The sequence below is a fragment of the Budorcas taxicolor genome, chromosome 4 (genome assembly GCF_023091745.1).
Source record: "Budorcas taxicolor isolate Tak-1 chromosome 4, Takin1.1, whole genome shotgun sequence".
NCBI lineage: Eukaryota > Metazoa > Chordata > Mammalia > Artiodactyla > Bovidae > Budorcas > Budorcas taxicolor.
In genome coordinates, this window is record NC_068913.1 from 58,392,685 (window position 1) to 58,412,545 (window position 19,861).

Sequence of the window (19,861 nt, forward strand, 5' to 3'; positions counted from 1 at the left end):
GGGAAGTATTATTGAAGTCACTTAGGGGAAATCCTTACAAGTTTTGATAAGAACATTATTAAGCAATGGTTAGCCTTTATTGGAGAATTTTCCACCAGAGGTATATGTGTATGTAACTAAGCAGCCATATACAAATACCATATGTATTTTTAGTTCTGTTTGTATATATACATCAGATCTATATTAGCAACCAAAGGGGATTCCAAAAGAGAATCCAGAAAAGTGTTTCTGAGCGGAAATGGTAGAGATTAAGGAGATTCACACTATCCAAGTACATGCCAAGTAATAGTCTTTCGTAGGGTTCTGCATCCTACTCTATGCAACCGAGCAAAAAAAAATAGAAAAACCAAACAGTCCCAAATCGTTGACAGTATTTTTAGAAACAAGATCCTTTAAGTCACTGTTTAAATCCCATGTGTGAAAAGCAAACCGTGAATATTGCTTCGGACGAGGCCCCGTTACAGCTGTAAGACTTAGTGGTGGGTTTGTTATCCATAGAGACCTAACATGTTGCAGAAACTGACTGGCATTGATCGCTATGGCATTTGATCTCCTGATGGAAATCACTCACACAGGGAGGGCTAAGAGAACAGCCTGGGAAGTTTCCTGAGATGACCTGACCCAGCTTAAACACCCAGTCTGCCTGAGCATCTCCTGTTACTATTGTCAAAAATGACTGTTTAGAACACTCTTTACTTGATGGCATGTTATCCATTGGCTCTTGGAACTATTCATTATTTCCTTCAGTTGCTATAAATAGCTAGTATTTCCTCTTTAGCAGAAAAGAAAAAAAATTTCATCCCACTGGGAAGCAAATTGATGGGTAAATCTAATATAAAAAACATATTTTAGAACAGAATGCAGCCAGCTGCTGGAAGAATTCCTCAGCTTGGTCTCCGAGCAGTATCATTGAGAAATGGAAAAAATATCAAGCAACATGACACTTCACTGGCTGAATAATTGTCTGGGATGTGCTGTGCTCACGCAGCTCTTGTCTGGCTTTAATGATGGAAATGAACTTACTGTGGAATCAGGCTTGCTTCTGTCCCTTCCCTGCACCACATTATAATGGCAGGGTTGATGCTGACCAGGGACTCAGTCTTCCCCAGACACATGTCTGTAGTGCCTGAGACTGCAAGAGATTTTTTTTTAAAAGCATTTTCTTTTTCTTCTTTCATTTTTTTTTCTTCTATGGCTTCTGAGTCTTACAAATTGGATGGAGAAGGGAGAGATGTGTGTATAAACTTAAACAGCTGAAAAGAAAGCAGCTTTACAACTCAATGGAATGTTTTACATTAGCAAACATAACAGCTGTTGTTTTGTTTTTCTTTATTTTCAGAATTTTGACTTGCCAGTTAATTTTCACTCTCTCACTTGTGGCTTTGATGAAAACTTGAGCTGAGTTTTCAATGAGAGAAATGTATGTGAACAGCATTTCTGATCCCAGTGTTGTACTGACAGTCTGCTGATGTGATGGTTTTTTTTTTTTTTTTTTTTTTTCGTTTTCTTTCTCTATACTTGTCCTCCAGGGTTAATTTGTGTTCTGATAGAGGTCAGGATGGGTGAGGCATGTGTTTATACCTACAGGACCTTCATTAACTTAGTCACTGCCTTTCTGCAGAATGAATTATCTGTGGTCCTGACACTGATGGGAACATACACACCACTTTTCTTGAGGGTCACAGAATGTCATCAGTGCCAGACTCTTTTTGGAATGGGAAAAACATGGAAATAGAGATTCATTTTCTTGGTCTGTCTTTTACACGGGTTGGTCTCTGGAATGTCACCTGGTATAAAGAGGCAATCTGCCCCTATGGTTTTGCCTTGTCACGAAGTCCTCTGTTACTAAGGGCCAGTCATTCAGCACTTTATTTCTTAGCCCTGCCAAATTTCCAAAGAAGAAAAGTTTCCCTCTGTGAAGCTCCATTACTGCCACCTATAATCCAAATAACCCTGCAGAAAGTTCCATGGTCTGGTCTCTGAGCTTTTGAGAGGGAGGGTGCTGAAAATGTTTCAGTCAGCGCTCTCCAGTAGAAATGCAATACAAGCCACAAATGTAACTTTAACTTTTCCAGTAGCCACTTGAAAAAAAGATAGGAAGAAAGAGATGAAATTAATTTTAACAGTATATTTTATTTAACCCAATGCATCCAAATATCCTTTTAATAGATAGTCCATATAAAAATTTTGTAATGAGTTATTTTACACTATTTCAGCTTAGGTCTGTAAAGGCTGGTAACTGTTATAATTTACAACACATCTCTTTTCAGCCAAGTCCCATTTCAAGGACTCAGTTGCCACGTGTGGCAGTAGTTACAGGATTGAACAGCCAAGCTCTAAATGTCTTAACAGACTGGACAGGCAGATCTGAGCCTTTGCTGAATATCAGGAAGGACTAATTTTCCACCCACCAGACATTTTGGAACAAAGTTGGCTGATGTGTCAGGCATGTCATGGGTGATCAGGCCGTGCCCTCCTCCCACCCTAAGGGTCCACTCTTATTCTGAGTTTATGATTCTAGGCAGTCATCCTGGTTTCTATACTTTACCTTCCCTACCTGTACACACTCTCCTGGAGACTCATTCTCGTGTGTGTGTGTGTGTGTGTGTGTGTGTGTGTGTGTGTGTTAGTCGCTTAGTCACATCCGATTCTTTGCAACCCTGTGGACTAGGTCCACCAGGCTCCTCTGTCCATGGGATACTCGCATATCAACCAGTAAAACTGTCCCTGTTTGTTGTGTGTGTGTGCGCTCAGTGGCTGAGTTGCGTCCAACTCTTGTAACCCCATGGGCTGTAGGCCATCTGACTCTTCTGTCCATGAGATTCTCCAGGCAAGAATACTGGAGTGGGTTGCCATTTCCTCCTCCAGGGGATCTTCCTGACCTAGGGATCAAACCCACATCTCCTGAATCTCTTGCATTGCTAGGTGGATTCTTTACCACTGAGCCACTCTAATTAGTACCTTCCAGTGCATTCACTTTTAGTACATCTTCAAAGTTCCTAATCCTACAAGGAATTATGGGGAAGTCGTAGAATGATGGGGCCATGAAGAGTTGAGATTTGGAGACTAGAAGATCTTGCTAAAAATTATTAACAGAGCCTATATTTCAAATGGTTGACACCAATAGTAGCTGTGATAGTGATTTCAAGATTTAAGTTTATTTTCCAGGTATCTTCAAGAGTAAGCCTCCTTTTTGTTTTTTAGGCAATAGTTCAGGTAAGTCAAACTTGTATTTGGTCAAAGTTGACTAGACAATGATTTACAAGACTGGGGAAAGAAAAATGTTGTAGGTATATTTGCCTCCCATTTAAGAAGATATATAGTTTTATTCTTTTAAATATATATATTATTAGTATTATTTACCACTTACTGGAAGAGAGATGTACATCACCGGATGGAATTGCCTCAAATAATCATTCTTTTAGAGAAAGAGGTGGGAACCTACTTGACTTGGTCTTCTCTAAAAAAATATATCCTAAATCTAACTAAAATTCACCACCCCCCAGGCCAAGTCATGTACCTCTACATCACACAGTTGCAACTGGTCTGCTTAAATCTGAACCCCCTGATCACGCCCTTACCAAGGGGACAGTGGTCTCTTAACCAACGAATGCCACAGTGACCAAGGAGTGAGAGAGGCTAAGAGTCTGTTGTGTCACCCTAAGGGTGGATCCCCGCCCAAGTTCACATTGGGGGAGAGCTGGTGCCCCCAGATTAGGAAGCTGACATACCCCACTGCCCATGGGTGTAGGACTTTCCCCAACTGCTACTATCAGAGATGCATGTGTTGTCCTAGAGTGTAAAGGGCACCCTGTTCCTGCTCCTTTTTCTCTGCACCACTGCCTGGAAAGCCCCTCATGACTGCTGTTGCTGTCATTTGCCACTGCTTGTTTGATAGTCATCAAAAAGAAAAAAATTAAAAATCTACCCTGTCAAAAGTTCAACATCTCAAAGTATTCTATTAAAATAAAACAGAAACAAGAACACCAGGTATGTTTTACTCAAGCATACTCCATGTGAGAAATCCAAAGTTAATTTTTCATCCCATGCATAAATTTTCCATGTATGTGGTTTGCTTTGATTTCAATTACCTGGGAAGCTTGCCCCTGCCCCTTGCTCTGTCCTCTCCTTGAAGATGTCCTGAGGTAATGGAAGTTTAAGTGTGCAGGGCATATTGTCTTCATTTACTATGACTGCTGTAACAGATCAGCACAAATGGAGTGGCTTAAAACAATGCAAATGGACTACAGTTCTGGGGATGAGAAGTTTGCACGGGTCTCTCTGGGCTAATATCACAGTATCAGCAGGGCTGTATTTCTTCTGATGATTCTGAAGGAGAATCCATTTCCTTGCCTTTTCTAGCTCCTGGAGGTGGCCTGTACTCCTCTGCTCATGGCCCCACATCATTCAACCTCTGATTCTCTCATCGTATCTCCTTCTCTGACTCTGACTTTTTGCCTCTCTCTTATAAGGATCTTTGAAATTAAATTGAGCCCATTCTCATAGTCAAAGAAAATATTCCCATCACAAGAGTCTCAGCTTAATCATGTCTGCAAAACCCCTTTTGTCATGTAAGGTAACCTATTCACAGGTTCATGGGATTAGGACCTGGACATCTTTGGGGAGGTAAGGAAGTGCCTGCTACACACACAAAGGGCCATCCGGCTCAGCTACATGTCCAGTGCGCGAATTTCTTCTCGGATCCCTGGGGATGGTTTCCTGGCTGTACTTGAGAACTTAAATGGCCAAGATCACATCATCACATCTCATGTCATCTCTCAAAATGACTTCTTTCATGTTGAACTAGTTTCCTTTTACATTCTATCCACTGGGTTGAGTTTTTCTGCTTGTAACCTCAACATTTCAAAGTTCAGTTAATTTCTTGTCACCCTCATCTCTCCAGTAATGAGTGCCTTCTCTGTATTGTTTATGGTCTGAAGCATACATGTTCTGTCTCGTTCCTAGAAATGAAATCATTGCTTGACAACTGGTCTGGCCAATTAGGGTGGGACTAATATCTTCCTTGTTTAGGTCTTTTGGAGGCAAAGGCTGAATTGCACTAGCTTATTTGATGAATGTTCTTATCTCTTGAATTACATTTTCATGGGTAAAGAAGAGATACTGATAATACATTAGACATGTTTCTTAATCTCTGTACTTCAGTTTCCTCACCTGTAAAATGGGAAAAATAGGACCTTGTTTTAAGGTTTCGGAGAAGGCAGTGGCACCCCACTCCAGTACTCTTGCCTGGAAGATCCCACGGACGGAGGAGCCTGGTGGGCTACAGTCCATGGGGTTGCGAAGAGTTGGACATGACTGAGCGACTTCACTTTCACTTTTCACTTTCATGCATTGGAGAAGGAAATGGCAACCCACTCCAGTGTTCTTGCCTGGAGAATCCCAGGGACGGGGGAGCCTGGTGGGCTGCCGTCTATGGGGTCGCACAGAGTCAGACACGACTGAAGAGACTTAGCAGCAGCAGCACAAGGTTTATGTGAGGACTTAATGAGATATCCTACTTATAGCACTTAGCAAAGTACCTGACTACTATCTATCTACCACTAAGCACCATCATCATAATCTAAGTTCACAAAAATCCTAGTCATTTACATCTGGTCTTTTGTTTTTAAGAAGTACAGAAACTTTTATTTTCCAGCTTCAAAAGTGACAATAATTGTCTAGCGCAGAAGAGGCACTAGACTAGCCCCTATGGCTGGGGACAGTGTTTTACTTGGTGTGATGAGCTTGTCCTCTGTGACTTTATCCAAGGCATTCATAGGACAGAATCAAGGTTTACAGAACTGATAAAAGCCTGTTGTCCACTGAGGATAAGCCACAAATCAACCCCATTTGATTGTCGTTACTGAACTTTTTGAATTTGTTCCTCCTGCTGTGGCCTTATCTTTATCTTGTCTACAGTGATATTTTGAAGGCTTCCCAGCAAAACAGGGCCTATGAAACAGGAAAGTGTCAAGCCCGTCAAATTTGCAGAGTAATAAATTTAAGAGGTGCAAGGTGTTAATAAACATTGTCAGGCAAGCAGCTTTTCATGATTGGTGCTATGACTCCATTTCATACTCACCTAATGATTTCTCTCTTAATTACCAAGGATTTGCTTTCTTAACACCGTCTGAGCTTATTAGTTTTCTTTAGGTTGGCTTTCTCTAGAGTCAACCTCAAGTGTATGGACTGTAATTAACACTTGTTTCAACTTTATCCTTCGACATATTTTGGCAAAACATGGCACCTTGCAGAATTAGAACACAGCAAGCTATGGATTCCTGAGGGGGGTGGACACATGTAGAATGTCATCCAGGAGAAATGTTCTTGTCATGTTTTTTCTTTTCAGAGAAATCTTACTTCAGTCTAAAAACTTTGTGAAAAAAAATAAAATAAAAAAGTTTGGGGGAAGATAAAGAGGGTTTCAGGGACGGTGACAGTTAAAGAACAGAAAAGTAAAATGTGTGTATAAGGTGTGTTTATTTATGAATGTGTAGAAATTCTACAGAAAGAGAGACATAACCTAATAAAGTAGCCTTGTCCCTCCTGCTGGCTCTCCCACCCCTACCTCTGCCTTTACCGCATCCCACTTGAGTGACACAAACACGTGAGGCCCAAGGCTTATCTTGCCCTGTCTAGACTAATGTCACAGACAGGAGAGACTGGCAGGGAAAGTTGGAATCCAGATCTCCTTATTCCAGTCTCCCCGAGACCCTACAGTCTTTAGGCTTATTTGAACTCAGAAGAGAGAAAAGAATCCAGCTCAGTTATAAGCTAAACCAGCTGCAGGGGTCCATTTGGGAAGCGAAGGCCATGTTAAGCCTCCCTTCGGAAAGACAGCCTCGCTTCCACGGATGTCTCCTCCTCTTAATGAGGGCTTCTCTCGTGGGACAGCTCTTCTGCCTCATTCAGCACCCTGTCCCCTTCTCTGTCTCACTTGGATCCATGGCCCTTACTGTTATTCAGTGTGCTCTGTGTCTTACTTGTTTGTTCAAAATCTTTTCCTACTAGAATCTAAGCTCTGCTGCGAAGGCATTTTTGCTTTGTCCATTGCTCAGTCTGTTGGACTTAACATCTGACACATAGTAGGTGCTCACAGCCTATTTGCTAAATGAATACATGGAGAAAGAATTTCCTGGCCCTGGTGGTATTTTACTCTCCCTCCGTCCCTGTTCCTCTGCAGGGCCCAGCCTGCACACGGAGAAACAGACTGCAGACCTCCCTCCCTCCACTTTGCTTAAGCCAGAATTACTGGCCCTGCCAAGAGATGAGAGTTGGAAGTCCCCCTCCCAAGAAACACTTACTCTTCATTTTGCAGGACAGTTAATCCCCATGTGGTTTGGACAAGCTAATCACTCATTATGAGAAATTTCTAAGGTAAAAGCCCCTGTAGCTACACTTCCCATTAATCAGCGTGTGTTTTATAGGCTGTGCGTCACCTCAGCCACTCATCATATGTCACCTACTCCAGAAGCAAAGGAATTTTCCTACTGTTGTGTGTGTGGGTGTGTGTTCTAAAGTACCTTAATTTTTGTATTGTTTTTTTACCTGGCAAATCTGTTCATGGGAACAGTACTGTCAAGAATTTCCCCTCAGACAGTTGTTCAAATAGCACATGTGCAGACCATTAGCATTGCAGGCCTGTTTTGAGTTGAAACTGGTGAATTTGGAGACATAGTGTGTGAGCTTATTTATTCTGCATTGGGATTGTTAAAATAAATAGTGTTGAGAATGTGTGTGTGTATGTATGAATATATATATAAAATAAGTATATAGAAACTTAATGATAAATATTTAGTAATTAAATGAATCAGGTTATAAAACTGTAGAGAATTTGTGAAATTTGTGGGGTAATATTTTCCTAATTTTTAAAAAAATTGAGATGGTTAAACAAGAAAACTTTCAGAGCATGCAAATGTGTGTGTTGAAATATGTTGCTTTTCTCTTGGCGTTCCAAGTTCATTGCCTTCTCAAGTTGATTTGTAGGAGCTACATGAGAGTACTGAGAAATTCATAAGACAGAGACCACTGTATCTATTGTTTCCATTAATGTATGCCTTACAGACACTTTCTAAAGAGGGCCTGAGATTTCATCTTTTTTAGAACTTACTCAGTGTCTCCCTTTTGTGGCCCATCTGTTTCCTGGTCAGGCAAGGTCATTTGCAAATGATGCCCTTATTAAAAGTCGGCCTTTGTGGAGGAAGGTGGCCGTGCACACTGGTATTCCCCCATGGTTTTGAAAGCTAGGGTACTTTCTTATATACATTTCGGTCAGGAAGTCTGATAAATTTCCCAAATGTGGGTACATTTGTATGGTTATTGTTCTTCGGGTGATTTGCTTTCTTAAGGAGAGGTTTTTTTTTCTTTTTTTTTTTTTTTTTAATTAGAACAAAGCATTATTGCTTTTGAGTGTTTAAATGTTTGGAAGCTGTGTTAAGTAAAAGTATATTCAACCTTGCTGACCTCACCAATATTTACCTTCAAAAACTTTGTAGTCACGTTGTTGACTTACTTCTCATGTCCGTACCCACTTACTGCCTACCCCTTATTTAATTCTTATAGGAGAAATAAAAGCAGGTTGTCAAGTGTGTTTGCCTCTCTTTGCTAGTTGGCATACAATTTCTTTTTTTTTTTTTTTCTTGCAGTAGTAAGAAAGGGGCAAAATGAAAAAGCATTCAAGTTTCATAAATAGCCAATGGAGAAAAAACAATAGATGATGTATGTGTACATAGACTAGGTCAGTTTGAATCCAGGGCCTTTCTCATTTGTTTTATAGCTTGATGGCAAGAAATATTAAGCCAAGTGTCTCTGTATGACTGAATTATTCTACATCTGTGTTTGTAAAGCACTAATCTGGATTCTTCCAGGGGTGAGATCATTTCGTCCATGAATTTTAGAAGATTTAAATTGTAACTGTACCCTTTGCAGTCCTATCATTTTCTTCCACTTAAGTATTTCTTCTTCTCTAAGTGCCTTGACTATAAAGTATTGAGACTAGTTTCTTTGAACCACCCCTGCTCAGCTGTCATTCTGTAATCACACCTCATAAATGAAATGAAGGAAATACTGAAAAATGGTGAAACTTGACAGCACCTTTCTACCCAGGTCCTTTATTTCCCTCCTTAATGTACGTTTTCAGTATTGCTCATTTCAAGCTAGCAGAGGCTGGCCTTTGCTTTTCTTGGATGTTGGCAGTAAGGGTGAGGATCTTATTATAGAGGTATAAATAATGTATGTTGTATGCTAGAACACTATTTTTTATGAACTAAACTTTTCCTTGATAGAACACTCTATTATACTTCCTATATATATAATGCCATTTCAATTTCCCTCTCCTGCTAGGTGAAATGCGGAATGATTTATATATCACTATAGAAAGGGGAGAATTTGAGAAAGGAGGAAAGAGTGTGGCCAGAAACGTGGAAGTTACGATGTTCATTGTAGAGAGTAGTGGCCAGACCCTGAAGGTACGTTAATGCTGAATTCTTTTTGGTAAAACAATTTCACATCCTTGCCTTGGGTTCATCTTTGGTGCGATCGGTTAACTTATGATTTGCAGTATTTTCAATCTTACTTTTCTTCGCCACACCCGTGTAGTTTGTTTGTTTGTTTTTAATCGTGAAAAGAGGGGAAATAAGCTTTCAGTTTAATTAATCATGTCAAAAACATCCTCATAGCAGCTACTCCTTAAATACAGCGTTTTTATCCCATTTCACTTTTTTCCCTTTCATCTGTTATAGTTTTGGAGAGGTGTACTTTTTCTTTCCTTTTTTTTTTCCTGTGTGTTTTATTTTATTTTAAATATAAATTTATTTATTTTAATTGGAGGTTAATTACTTTACAATATTGTATTGGTTTTGCCATATATCAACATGAATCCGAGAGGTATACTTTTTCTTTGTGGAGTTGGTTTTTTTTTTAGTTGCTCAGTCATGTCTGACTCTATGCGACCCCATGGACTGTAGCTCTCCAGGCTCTTCTGTCCATAGGATTCTCCAGGCGAAAATACTGGAGTGGGTGGCCATTTCCTTCTCCAGGAAACCTTCCCTACCCAGGGATTGAACCCAGGTTTCCCACATTGCAGGCATTCTTTAGTGTCTGAGCCCATATTTAATCCTATGTATTTTCATTATGACCAAAATAGGATGTGGAGATTAGAGTATTGCTAATCAGGATGATCATATCAGATTCCTTAGTGGAAGAAGTATTTCATGGGAGCCCCGGGGCTTACTGAGTTTTATAGGAAGGCACAGAAGGCTTTTGGCTGTAGCTGGTTCAGAATTTTGCTTTGTAGTTGACTCCAAGTTAGGCACGCAGTTGCCCAGCTAGCATGTGTCACTGAGGTCCACCTTTGAGCAATTAGGTCCTGGGAGACCAGCCTCAGGATGAAGCAAACACAGCCTGCCCACAGAAGCAGGTGCAAAAACAGCCCTGAAGAGGACTGAGGAAGTAATTTCACATTAAGTGCTGTTTTGGGAGCACACAGACACAGCAAAGCAATTGTTCTGCTCCTTCCAAAATCGTCTTGAAATGAAGCTGTCTTTAACCTGCATGTTTCCTTTGTCAGGATTTTATATCCTTCGGCTCTGGAGAGCCACCGGCTAGCGAGTACCACTCCTTTGTGCTTTATCATAACAACAGCCCCAGGTGGTCCGAGCTGCTGAAACTTCCTATCCCCGTGGATAAATTCAGGGGTGCACACATCCGCTTCGAGTTTCGGCATTGTTCCAGTAAGTGGATGGAGTGTCTCCGTGGCCTTGTTATGTTGGGTACTGCTTACTAAGCTGAAACAACAGTGTGGGATAGTCTGTAGAAAGTGTGTCACAAACCAGAGACGTCCATGAGAGAAAAATGGAGGTGAATGGAATCCTGGGAGGTGAATGGGTGTCATTCTCAAAAAACCAATAACCTCTATGAAAAGAGATGAAAGAGAAGGAGGAAACGAAGTAGCTGTAGAAATCTACAAGGTTTTTCTTAAGGTGATCACTTTCATAAAAATCAATTCATCACTTTCACAGCCTAGGAAAACTAAACAGAAAGAGGAGATGCATTATTAAAGGCCTGACTAGCTTGTGTGGTCTTAGGCACCCCTGACCCATGTGCTGTCTTTTCAGCCAGGAGCTGATCCAGCCTTTAGACAGCTCAAGGGAACCCTCGGGGACTTTCCTAGGCATGTGAAGTTACCAGGAAAGCCTCTGATTGTCTCAGATTCATATTTGATTTGCATATATATATATATATATATATCACTGTGCATTCTCAAACATGATTGATACTTTACAGGAATAGCAAGGAGGCCAGAATGAGCAAGTGAGAGAGTTGGAGGTGAGAACCAGAGAGGGAGCAGCAGAACCAGATCCTCTGCTGTGTTTTAGGTCATGGGAAGGAGGACTTTAAACTTTATTTGGAGTGAGAAAGAAGCATTAGAGGTTTTAGATTGAAGTTAAGTCTGCCCACTGTATGGATGATAGATTGAAGGTGGGCCAGATGGGAACAGAAAAGCCATTCAGGAGGCTTTTGCGGAATTCCAAGTATGAGATTTAAGTGGTTTGATTCTTTTATATAGATTTATTGACAGATTGGATCTGAAAGGCGGAGAAAATTCAAGGTTGACCTCAAGATTTTGGCCTCAGAGTGAAGGGGTCATTTAATGAAGTGGGGAAGACAACAGAAAGAATCTGTTTGGAGAGAAAAAATCAAACATCCCATTTTAAACATGCTAAGTCTGAGAAGTCTATTAGATATTCAAGACATCAGGTAGATATTTGAATGAGATCCAAACTGGAGACTTAAACTTGATAATGAGAACATCTAGTTCATTGGTGTGCTGTAAATATTTAACCAGCACTCAGAGTGATGGAGAGGGGAGGGGAAGCCCTAACTTTTGGCATTTGCTGATTTCCATGGGGTAGATATTCCCACCATGGTCAATTTTAAGCTGCCAACATGATGTCACTGAACTTGTAGTTGAGGGAAGATGCATACTGTCAGTTCTTATGAACCAGTACAGGTTAGCTCCAGGATATCACAGATAAACGTGGTTTTCAAAGCCATGAGACTGGACGAGATGTCTATGTAAAAAGTTTAGATAGCAAAGGGAAGTCCAAGGGTGGATCCTTGGGTCATTGACACATTTAGGTTTGGGGAGAGTGAGAAGTAGTCATTAAGTAGATTAACAAGGAATAGCCAGTGAGGTTGAAGGAGAATCAAAGGAAAATAGAACCTAGGAGACTAAATGAGGAAAGCTTTTCACAAGGGGGTTGATCATGGGTCAGGTGCCAGTGATAAACAGAATAAGGACCCCGAAATGATCTCCTGATTTGGCATCATGGAAGTCATTTCTCTTGGATTTGTGGAGTTGAAGGCTGACTGGAGTCAGTCAAAGAGTAAGATGGAGAAAAGGAAGGGCAGACAGTGAGTACAGACGGATCTTTTAAGAAGCTTTGCTATAAAGAATGCTGGCGAGCAGAGAAGTGAGATCGTAGCTATAAAACAAGTAGGTCATAGGAAGTTTTTGCTGTTGTTTCTTTTTTAAAATGGAACTCTTAAAGTATGTTTGTTTGGGAGAAATCATTCAGTAGAGAGGAGAACCTGATGATGTAGGGAGTGGGGACACCTGTAGGAGCAGTGTCCTTGAGTTGGGGAAGGAGCACAGGACCTAGGACTCAAGGATAAAAACTAGCCTTGGGTGGGAGCGTGGGCAGTTCAGGGCTAGGAGGGCAGATGCAAGTGAGAGAGGTGGATGCGAGGGTGTGAGGGAGTTCTCTCTCCATGAGCTGAAAGTGAAAGTATCAAGGTATTGGAGGCTTGAGAGACAAGGAGAATGGATGAAATTACTGTCTAGAAAAGTAGAGGAGTGTGCTGATTAGGTAAACGTAGAAAGTTTGCCTATCCCAGGACGCTTTTGTAGTTAGTGTGCATTAATTAAGCTTAGGTTAGGCATAGAATAAGCCACAAATTGGATTCTGCCAAGGTGTAGTGTTATGAGTGGACATGTGGAAGGGGGAGTGTTGAGGGTATTTTCACTGAGGTGATTAGAATGATGGGCCATAGAAATGGGAGGTGGGAGTGAAGGGGTAAGGAGTGGTGAGTCGATATACTACTGGAGATCCCAGGGGGCAGAATTATTCAAGTTGAGCTACAAGAAGAAATATAATGGAAACTCAAGAGGTGGAATCCATAGATTAAGGGGTTTTATTGATAAAAGGGGATTGTATTATACATATTATACATAACAGTCTATTTAGTTCATTAATCCTGATCTAATAGCTTAGGGAAAAAGGCTATGTACTTTAAACTTTACTTGGTATTTATTTTTATTTTATAACCAAGGGCAAATTTAGGGAAGCTATTGCTTTGTTCCTTACCTTTGCTGATTTTATGAATCTTGGAATTTTTTATCTTTCCTAATTGAATACCAAAAACCACACCAAAAAGAGAGTCAAAGCAACTTAAGAAATTATTTCTAAATAAGTCTTGCCCCCTAAATCACAAGTTCCATACCCAGCACACTCACTGACGTAGAAATCTCTTTCCAGAGATCTTTGCTGTGACTTTTGTTTGAAGAGTGTTGGTATTTCCCCATTTTCTCTGTAGGCTTGAAATTAATGATTTAAAATGAAAATCCTTCACTGTAATCACAATTCAGGGCTTCCCTCATGCTAGGAACCTAAGCCAGCCAGCTAGAATTACTCTGTGCACAGGGTTCCACATCCCTGTGGTTAAATGCCAGAAACGATTAAAAGAGGATAATGTGTTTATTATTAGAGTCTCTTGTCCGATCCTCAGGATCTCCATATCTGACTCCTCTAGCATGGGGCTTACTGTATCCCAAAGCTGGACTTCTCTGTCAGGTAAAACCTCTACATTTACAGTTGTATGGACAAGAATAACAGGCCAGCCCATGATGTGTGCCAGCCTGCAACTCTTCTCTGCACGTCTAAATACAAGGACAGAGTCCAGTTGAACAAACCAGATTCTCTTTCTTGTGGTCCTTCATTTTTGGAGAAGCTGAAGCTGGGTGGAAGGTACTAGACTGGCACACAAGAGGTCTGGAGCAGGTAACACTGTGATAGACCTCTCAGTTTCCTTATTTGTAAACAGTTGCCAATGACCCTTGTTCTAGCCATTGTAATTCAGTTGGACATCTGAAAACCTCATTGCCTCATCTCTGGCATACAAATACTACTGCAGTCAACTCTTATCAAACTATTGATTGCAGTTTATGTTTGTCTACTTGCCTGATTCCAAGGAGGTGGCTTTCAGAGGTCTCTGTTTATACATGTGGCTGTAGGGAGAGTTCATTCATTCACTCATTCATTTATGTTCCATACCTTTGTTGAGAACCTACTATGTTCTTGGCATTCTTTGAGATATCAAGCATAGAGTAAAATAAAGCAGACAAGAGTCTTGCCTTCTGTGGTGCTTATGTTAAGGAGTAGAGGTTGGGCTGTGAGGAGAAGAAACAGGAAATCTACGACTTCAAAAAACAAACAAACAAAACACATAATTTCAAATAGTGAATCCCTTGCAGAAAATTAGTCAAGGAATATAACTTATGGTTACGAGGCAGGACTATAGGGTTAGACGGTGGCCGCTGTAGACAGAAGTCCCATCACTAGAGCTGCTCTTCATTGTGTAAAGGGAGCGGGTGTGTGTGTTGGGCAGGAGGGGCGTGTTCTATTTCTTCATGATCACTCATCTCCACAATCTGTGTGTCTGAACACCGTGTGTAAGCATACACTGAAATGACTGACTGATTCTTTTCTTTTGTTCCTTCTACAGCAAAGGAGAAAGGAGAGAAGAAATTGTTTGGCTTCTCCTTTGTTCCCCTGATGCAGGAAGATGGTAGGACACTTCCAGATGGCACGCATGAGCTCATTGTGCATAAGGTAACATCAGTCAGAGGTTGGGGGCAGTTGTGAAAAACAGGGCAGAAGTACTAACTCACAGTCTTATCCTCACTCTGGAAAAGAGAAAAAACGGACTGCAAAGATACTCTTTTGGATGATTGCTGGCAGAGAGAGTGCATTTTTGAGAGTAGTATCTCTAGATTCTGTCATATTCTGACACGTATTTTAAAGATTTTTTTTTAACTTAATTGAAATAACGGTATTTGGCTAAGTCTATAGGGTGACCTTGAAATCCTATCCATGACTGTGATAGGATTAGATAAACCTTACAAATAAGGTTTTTAAAGTTTTAATATATTAATATTTTTAAAATATCCCCAATACTTGCTTTCTTATCTGTATATCCCAGAAGCAAATTTTGCAAGGTCACCTTTCCATTTGTCTCATTTGCTGCTCTGAGGAAGCAAGGGAAAAGTAAGTAGCTGTTCGTTGTTATGACAGCTTCAGTGGTTATTACTCTATTTTTTTGTCACAAGAATTGGCATGCAAACATTTGGGGAAAAAAATATAGTGTAGTAGGCAATAAAAAGAAAATTCACCTAAAAAGAGATCCTTAGGAATTATCAGAGAATACTAGTAATAATGAAATACAGAACAGAAGCAGTTGCAACTGTGAAATCAAGCACTAAAGTATATGATTTTCTCCAAAATCTTTCTCCTTTGCATTTCTCCATTTCTGTAACCACACGCTCTTCCAGGCTCTTGTCAGCTCTCACCTGGGCTCACTAGTCCTGCCCACCTGGGCCTTCTCTCCCTTTAGCCCATTTTCCAGTCAGCCATTAGGGTGACCTGTCTAAGGTGCAAATCTTACCAGGCCCCTGCCTGACTTCAACCCGTGGAAAAGCTTCCCATTGCCAACAGTGGAAATGGCAGGCTTTCAGGTATGTCGGGCTGCCTCCTCCCTTATGCCTCACGTCATCCCATTTCTAGTCCTCTACCTAATGCCCCAGTCACTTCCTGCCTGCTGGTTCCCCCAGGTCCACTTGACATTCCTGCAGTCATGCTTCCCCTGTCTCCTAACAGTTGGCTCCTCATCATCTGCAGAGGCTCACCTGGGCCTGAACCTTTGGGAAAACGGTCCCCACACCCTAGTTCCTACTGTCTGTGTTCCCAGCTGACTATGTGCCCGCCCATGAGTTCCCTGGGTATCTGCACAAACCTCTTACCATTGTCCTCATTACATTGTCAAATGGTTGTCTGATGACCCCTCAACTCACCATGGTAGGTTTAGGAGCCCTTCAGGAGCATCAGCTGAGTCAGAGGGGTTCTGGCATGTGGCAGATGTGCAGTGAAGATACACTGAGTGAAGGAAGGATATGACAGAGACTTCCTTTACATTTGGATCGTTGCTGGTAAAATGAGTGTCCATGCACAAGACACTGGGTAATTTTTGTTTGTACATTGGTATGTATGTGCATATTTCTTGAATCATTTGTTTTCTGGTTGTTTGTTCAGCACATTGACTACTACACACCATGGGGCAGACATTCTTCTAGCAACTGGGAATATAGTGGTGAATAAGACCATTAAAGTGCCTCCATTTCTGACACATACATTCTGTAGACTTCAAAAGTGGCTTAAAGGAATTTGTGATATTAAAATACAGAGAAAAAATATTTTCAAGTAGAGTAACACTAAGGCCCACAGAGGAGCTAAAAGCACTAGCCACATGAGACGATCTACTTGTATAAATAAAGGTCTGCGGCCCTTTATGTGAGATGGGTAATATAACAGGCTGTGTCTTCAGCTACAGTTTTCCAAAAGACATAAGTGGTACTTGATGTGAATGTTTGTGATCTTGACTCTGTGTACCATTAAATCTTCACACAGAAAAGGCAGGGCTAAGGTAATTATTAATTTCCTAATAATATTTAGAAGAATAAATCACTTCTTCATGACATTTCACAAGGCTTCCCAAGTGGCACAGTGGTAAAGGATCCACCCACCGATATAGGAGATGCAAGAAACGTGGGTTTGATCCCTGGGTTGGGAAAATCCCCTGGAGGAGGAAATGGCAACCCACTCTAGTAGTCTTGCCTGGAAAATCCCATGGACGGAGGAGCCTGGTGAGCTACAGTCCACAGGGTCGAAGAGAGTCGGACATGAATGAGCGAATATGACATTTCACACTGTAGGCTCTCTCACTTGTGGATTGGAGTGTGTTTTTGAGTGGCAGGTACTAACTTTCTAGTCAAGTCTGGGTTGACTTCCTCTAAAGAAGTATAAATAATATTAAGACTCTTAGTTGCTGATTAGAGACACCCATGTGCTTAAAATGCCAGGAGGACAGGTAGCAAGGCTTGCTTCTCCATGTGAGCATTGAGCAATCCAACTGATATTGGTTCCCAGGCATAGGCTCATTCTACTCCATTACCTGGGGTCTGTCAGGATGCCTTTGACAGAACCACCATTTTTCTCAAAAGTGGAGCTTTGAATCATCTCAAGCCCTTGCACAAATTTTCAATGAATACACAGAATTCTGATCCAGAAAACATAAGAAAATTTATTTGAGCATCAACAGTGTAAAGAGCAGCTCTTCCCAGTGATCTTCCTCCATCACAAAGGAGGCTTACGATGGTATCTGTTATCATCTCATGCGGGGCAGGCCTACATTGTGTAGACCCATGAGGAAGCATTAGCTCCGCAGAACAACCCTAAGTAGCTGAGTCTTATGATTAGGAATATTCAGTGTTGCTTAAAGAGACCTGGAATACCTGCCAAGCATAATATCTTTTGTTTTTTCATCTAGTTGATGCCATGGTTTTCTTTTTGATAGTACTGAGCCAAGAAGTTCAGTTTCTACTTAAGGGCATTTGTGGGTTATGATTATAAAACCATATTATGAGCATAATGTTATTCATCCTCTGCCATGATGGGCAGTCTCACAGCCTGCTGATGATTACAGGCTTGAATTTATTAATTTAAAATTTGAATGAAAAAGGAAGCTAGGAAGAGGAATGGATTTCAAATTACTTGGTAAAAAAATAGCCCATTTAATAAGTGATGTTGAGATAATTGAGATGGCCACGATAGGTGCTGCAGGGAAAAATTAAGCTCTGGATTCCTACCTTGCTTCTTATACCAAAGCAAATTCCAATTAAATGTAAAAAATAAAACTGTAAGAGCCTTTATAATATGAGTGAACATTTTTAGAAAGTTAAGGGAAGGAGGGCCTTTCTAATGATGCCTCTTCAATGTTAGAAATTAGGTACCCCCAAAATGTATAAATTTAGCTACATAAAGTTTAAAACTGATTTATTTATAAGATCATATGGACTGTAGCCTGCTAGGCTTGTCTGTCCATGGGATTTTCCAGGAGTGGGTTGCCATTTCCTTCTCCAGGGGATCTTCCCAACCCAGGAATCAAACTCAGTCTCCCACATTTCAGGCAGACTCTTTACCAGCTGAGCCACCAGGGAATCCCTCATAGTAGGATATATAAAATCTACTTTCCTCCTCATGTAAGGTTCTGGTTTAGAAGATTCATTTCTGCAATGAACTAAGAAAATAAAAAAGTATGTTGAAAACTGTTTAATAGCCTAATTTGGGCCTAAAATTTATGAAACAGATAATAATTTCCCCTTGTGACACTGACTGGACTTCTGAGTGTGTTTTAAGGAAATCATTGTGACAAAGTTGTTATCAGTCAGTGGTCTGGCAAGAACCTGGATTCATCCTTTAGGGCAGGAGCTAAGGAATTCTGAGGGCAAAGCTCCCTTTCAAAGTCATTTTTACCATTACATAATTGACAGTATGTTTGCAGTGGTACTCCATGGAGATAATCTCTGAAATTTACAAAAATCCAAATATTATAGCTTTAGAAAGGGAAGTAAAAGAACTTGATTAGTCATCAGAGATTTTGTGCTTCCGGGGTCCCTTTTCACCTCTGAGGATATCAGTCATATCTCCAAGTAGTTGATGGCTAAGTCCAAAACTTACCTTTGGAATTCCTAAGTTGATTGTAGCAACACTTTTTCTTGCTAAGTTTTGTTATTTTGCTGCATTCTGCTAGGTTTGTTGTCTTCCTTAAATTTGTAGAGATATTTTTGGCTACTCCTTGCCAGCTACGTGCTGGAAAGCAAAGTTAAGAAAAGAGACTGAAATAATACGCTTAAGAAAATTCATTTTCCAAGAGTCAAGTCTGTTAAGGATAATAATATGAAGGTCCAAAAAAGGATAGGAAGTTTATTAACTGTGTACTCAAGTATCCATTCTGACCTATTCTAGTGAAGGATTTTTATTTCTTTGAAGTACATGCTAAAATACTCTTGGGTCTAGTTTGTGTGTATAAATAAACAACTAATAATATAGTCTACTTTTAAAGAAATTGGGATTTTGCAAATTCATTATGTTAATTAACACCACTATGACTCAAGTGACCCAACTCAGCCAGACTGGGGATTTACTTGGTAGAGAATCTGATTCCTTAGGGTGGGATTTATTGCTTCTGAGCAAGAGAAGGGCCAGATAAGAAATCAGTTAAATAGAGCATGATCATGTATCCTGGTTGGAAAGGGATTAGTTTAATGTATGGCCTAGATTGCAAGAGTCTTTGATGAATTCTTTTCACTGTTGCTCCCTAGAAGTTTGTTCATAAATGCTATGTGTCTCATTTTTTCCCTGCAATGTTTCAGTTTCTTGTGCTATACTCCAGTTTCCCCCCCTGGTCCCTGAAAGTCCAGCATAGCCCCTCTGCACTAGTTACCATCTTTGAGGTGAATTTCTCAGATTGGGTTACTTTCCACTTATCCTTTCCTATATGATGTTTGTATTTATAAGTAAAATGAAAAAATGACATGAGGCTGAAAAATTTAATAGACTGATAGGTTGCCACCCATCTTGCTGTGCAGAAAACTCTACATACTTCTCCAACGATTCTGAAAGAGACACCACTATAAGTGAAAGTCGCTCAGTCATGTCCAACTCTTTGCGACCCCCTGGACTACATA

The 19,861-nt window shown here is 40.6% G+C and overlaps 1 protein-coding gene across 1 annotated transcript in view; it reads left to right on the plus strand.

Annotated features, from left to right (window-relative positions):
- The window catches only part of DOCK4 (dedicator of cytokinesis 4), a 467,343-nt gene that overhangs the window by 276,761 nt on the left and 170,721 nt on the right, over nt 1–19,861 (plus strand). The window contains exons 14-16 of the mRNA XM_052638395.1: nt 9,343–9,467; nt 10,568–10,730; nt 14,785–14,891. Coding sequence (XP_052494355.1) covers nt 9,343–9,467; nt 10,568–10,730; nt 14,785–14,891 — 395 coding nt within the window. The remainder of the gene's footprint in view (nt 1–9,342; nt 9,468–10,567; nt 10,731–14,784; nt 14,892–19,861) is intronic.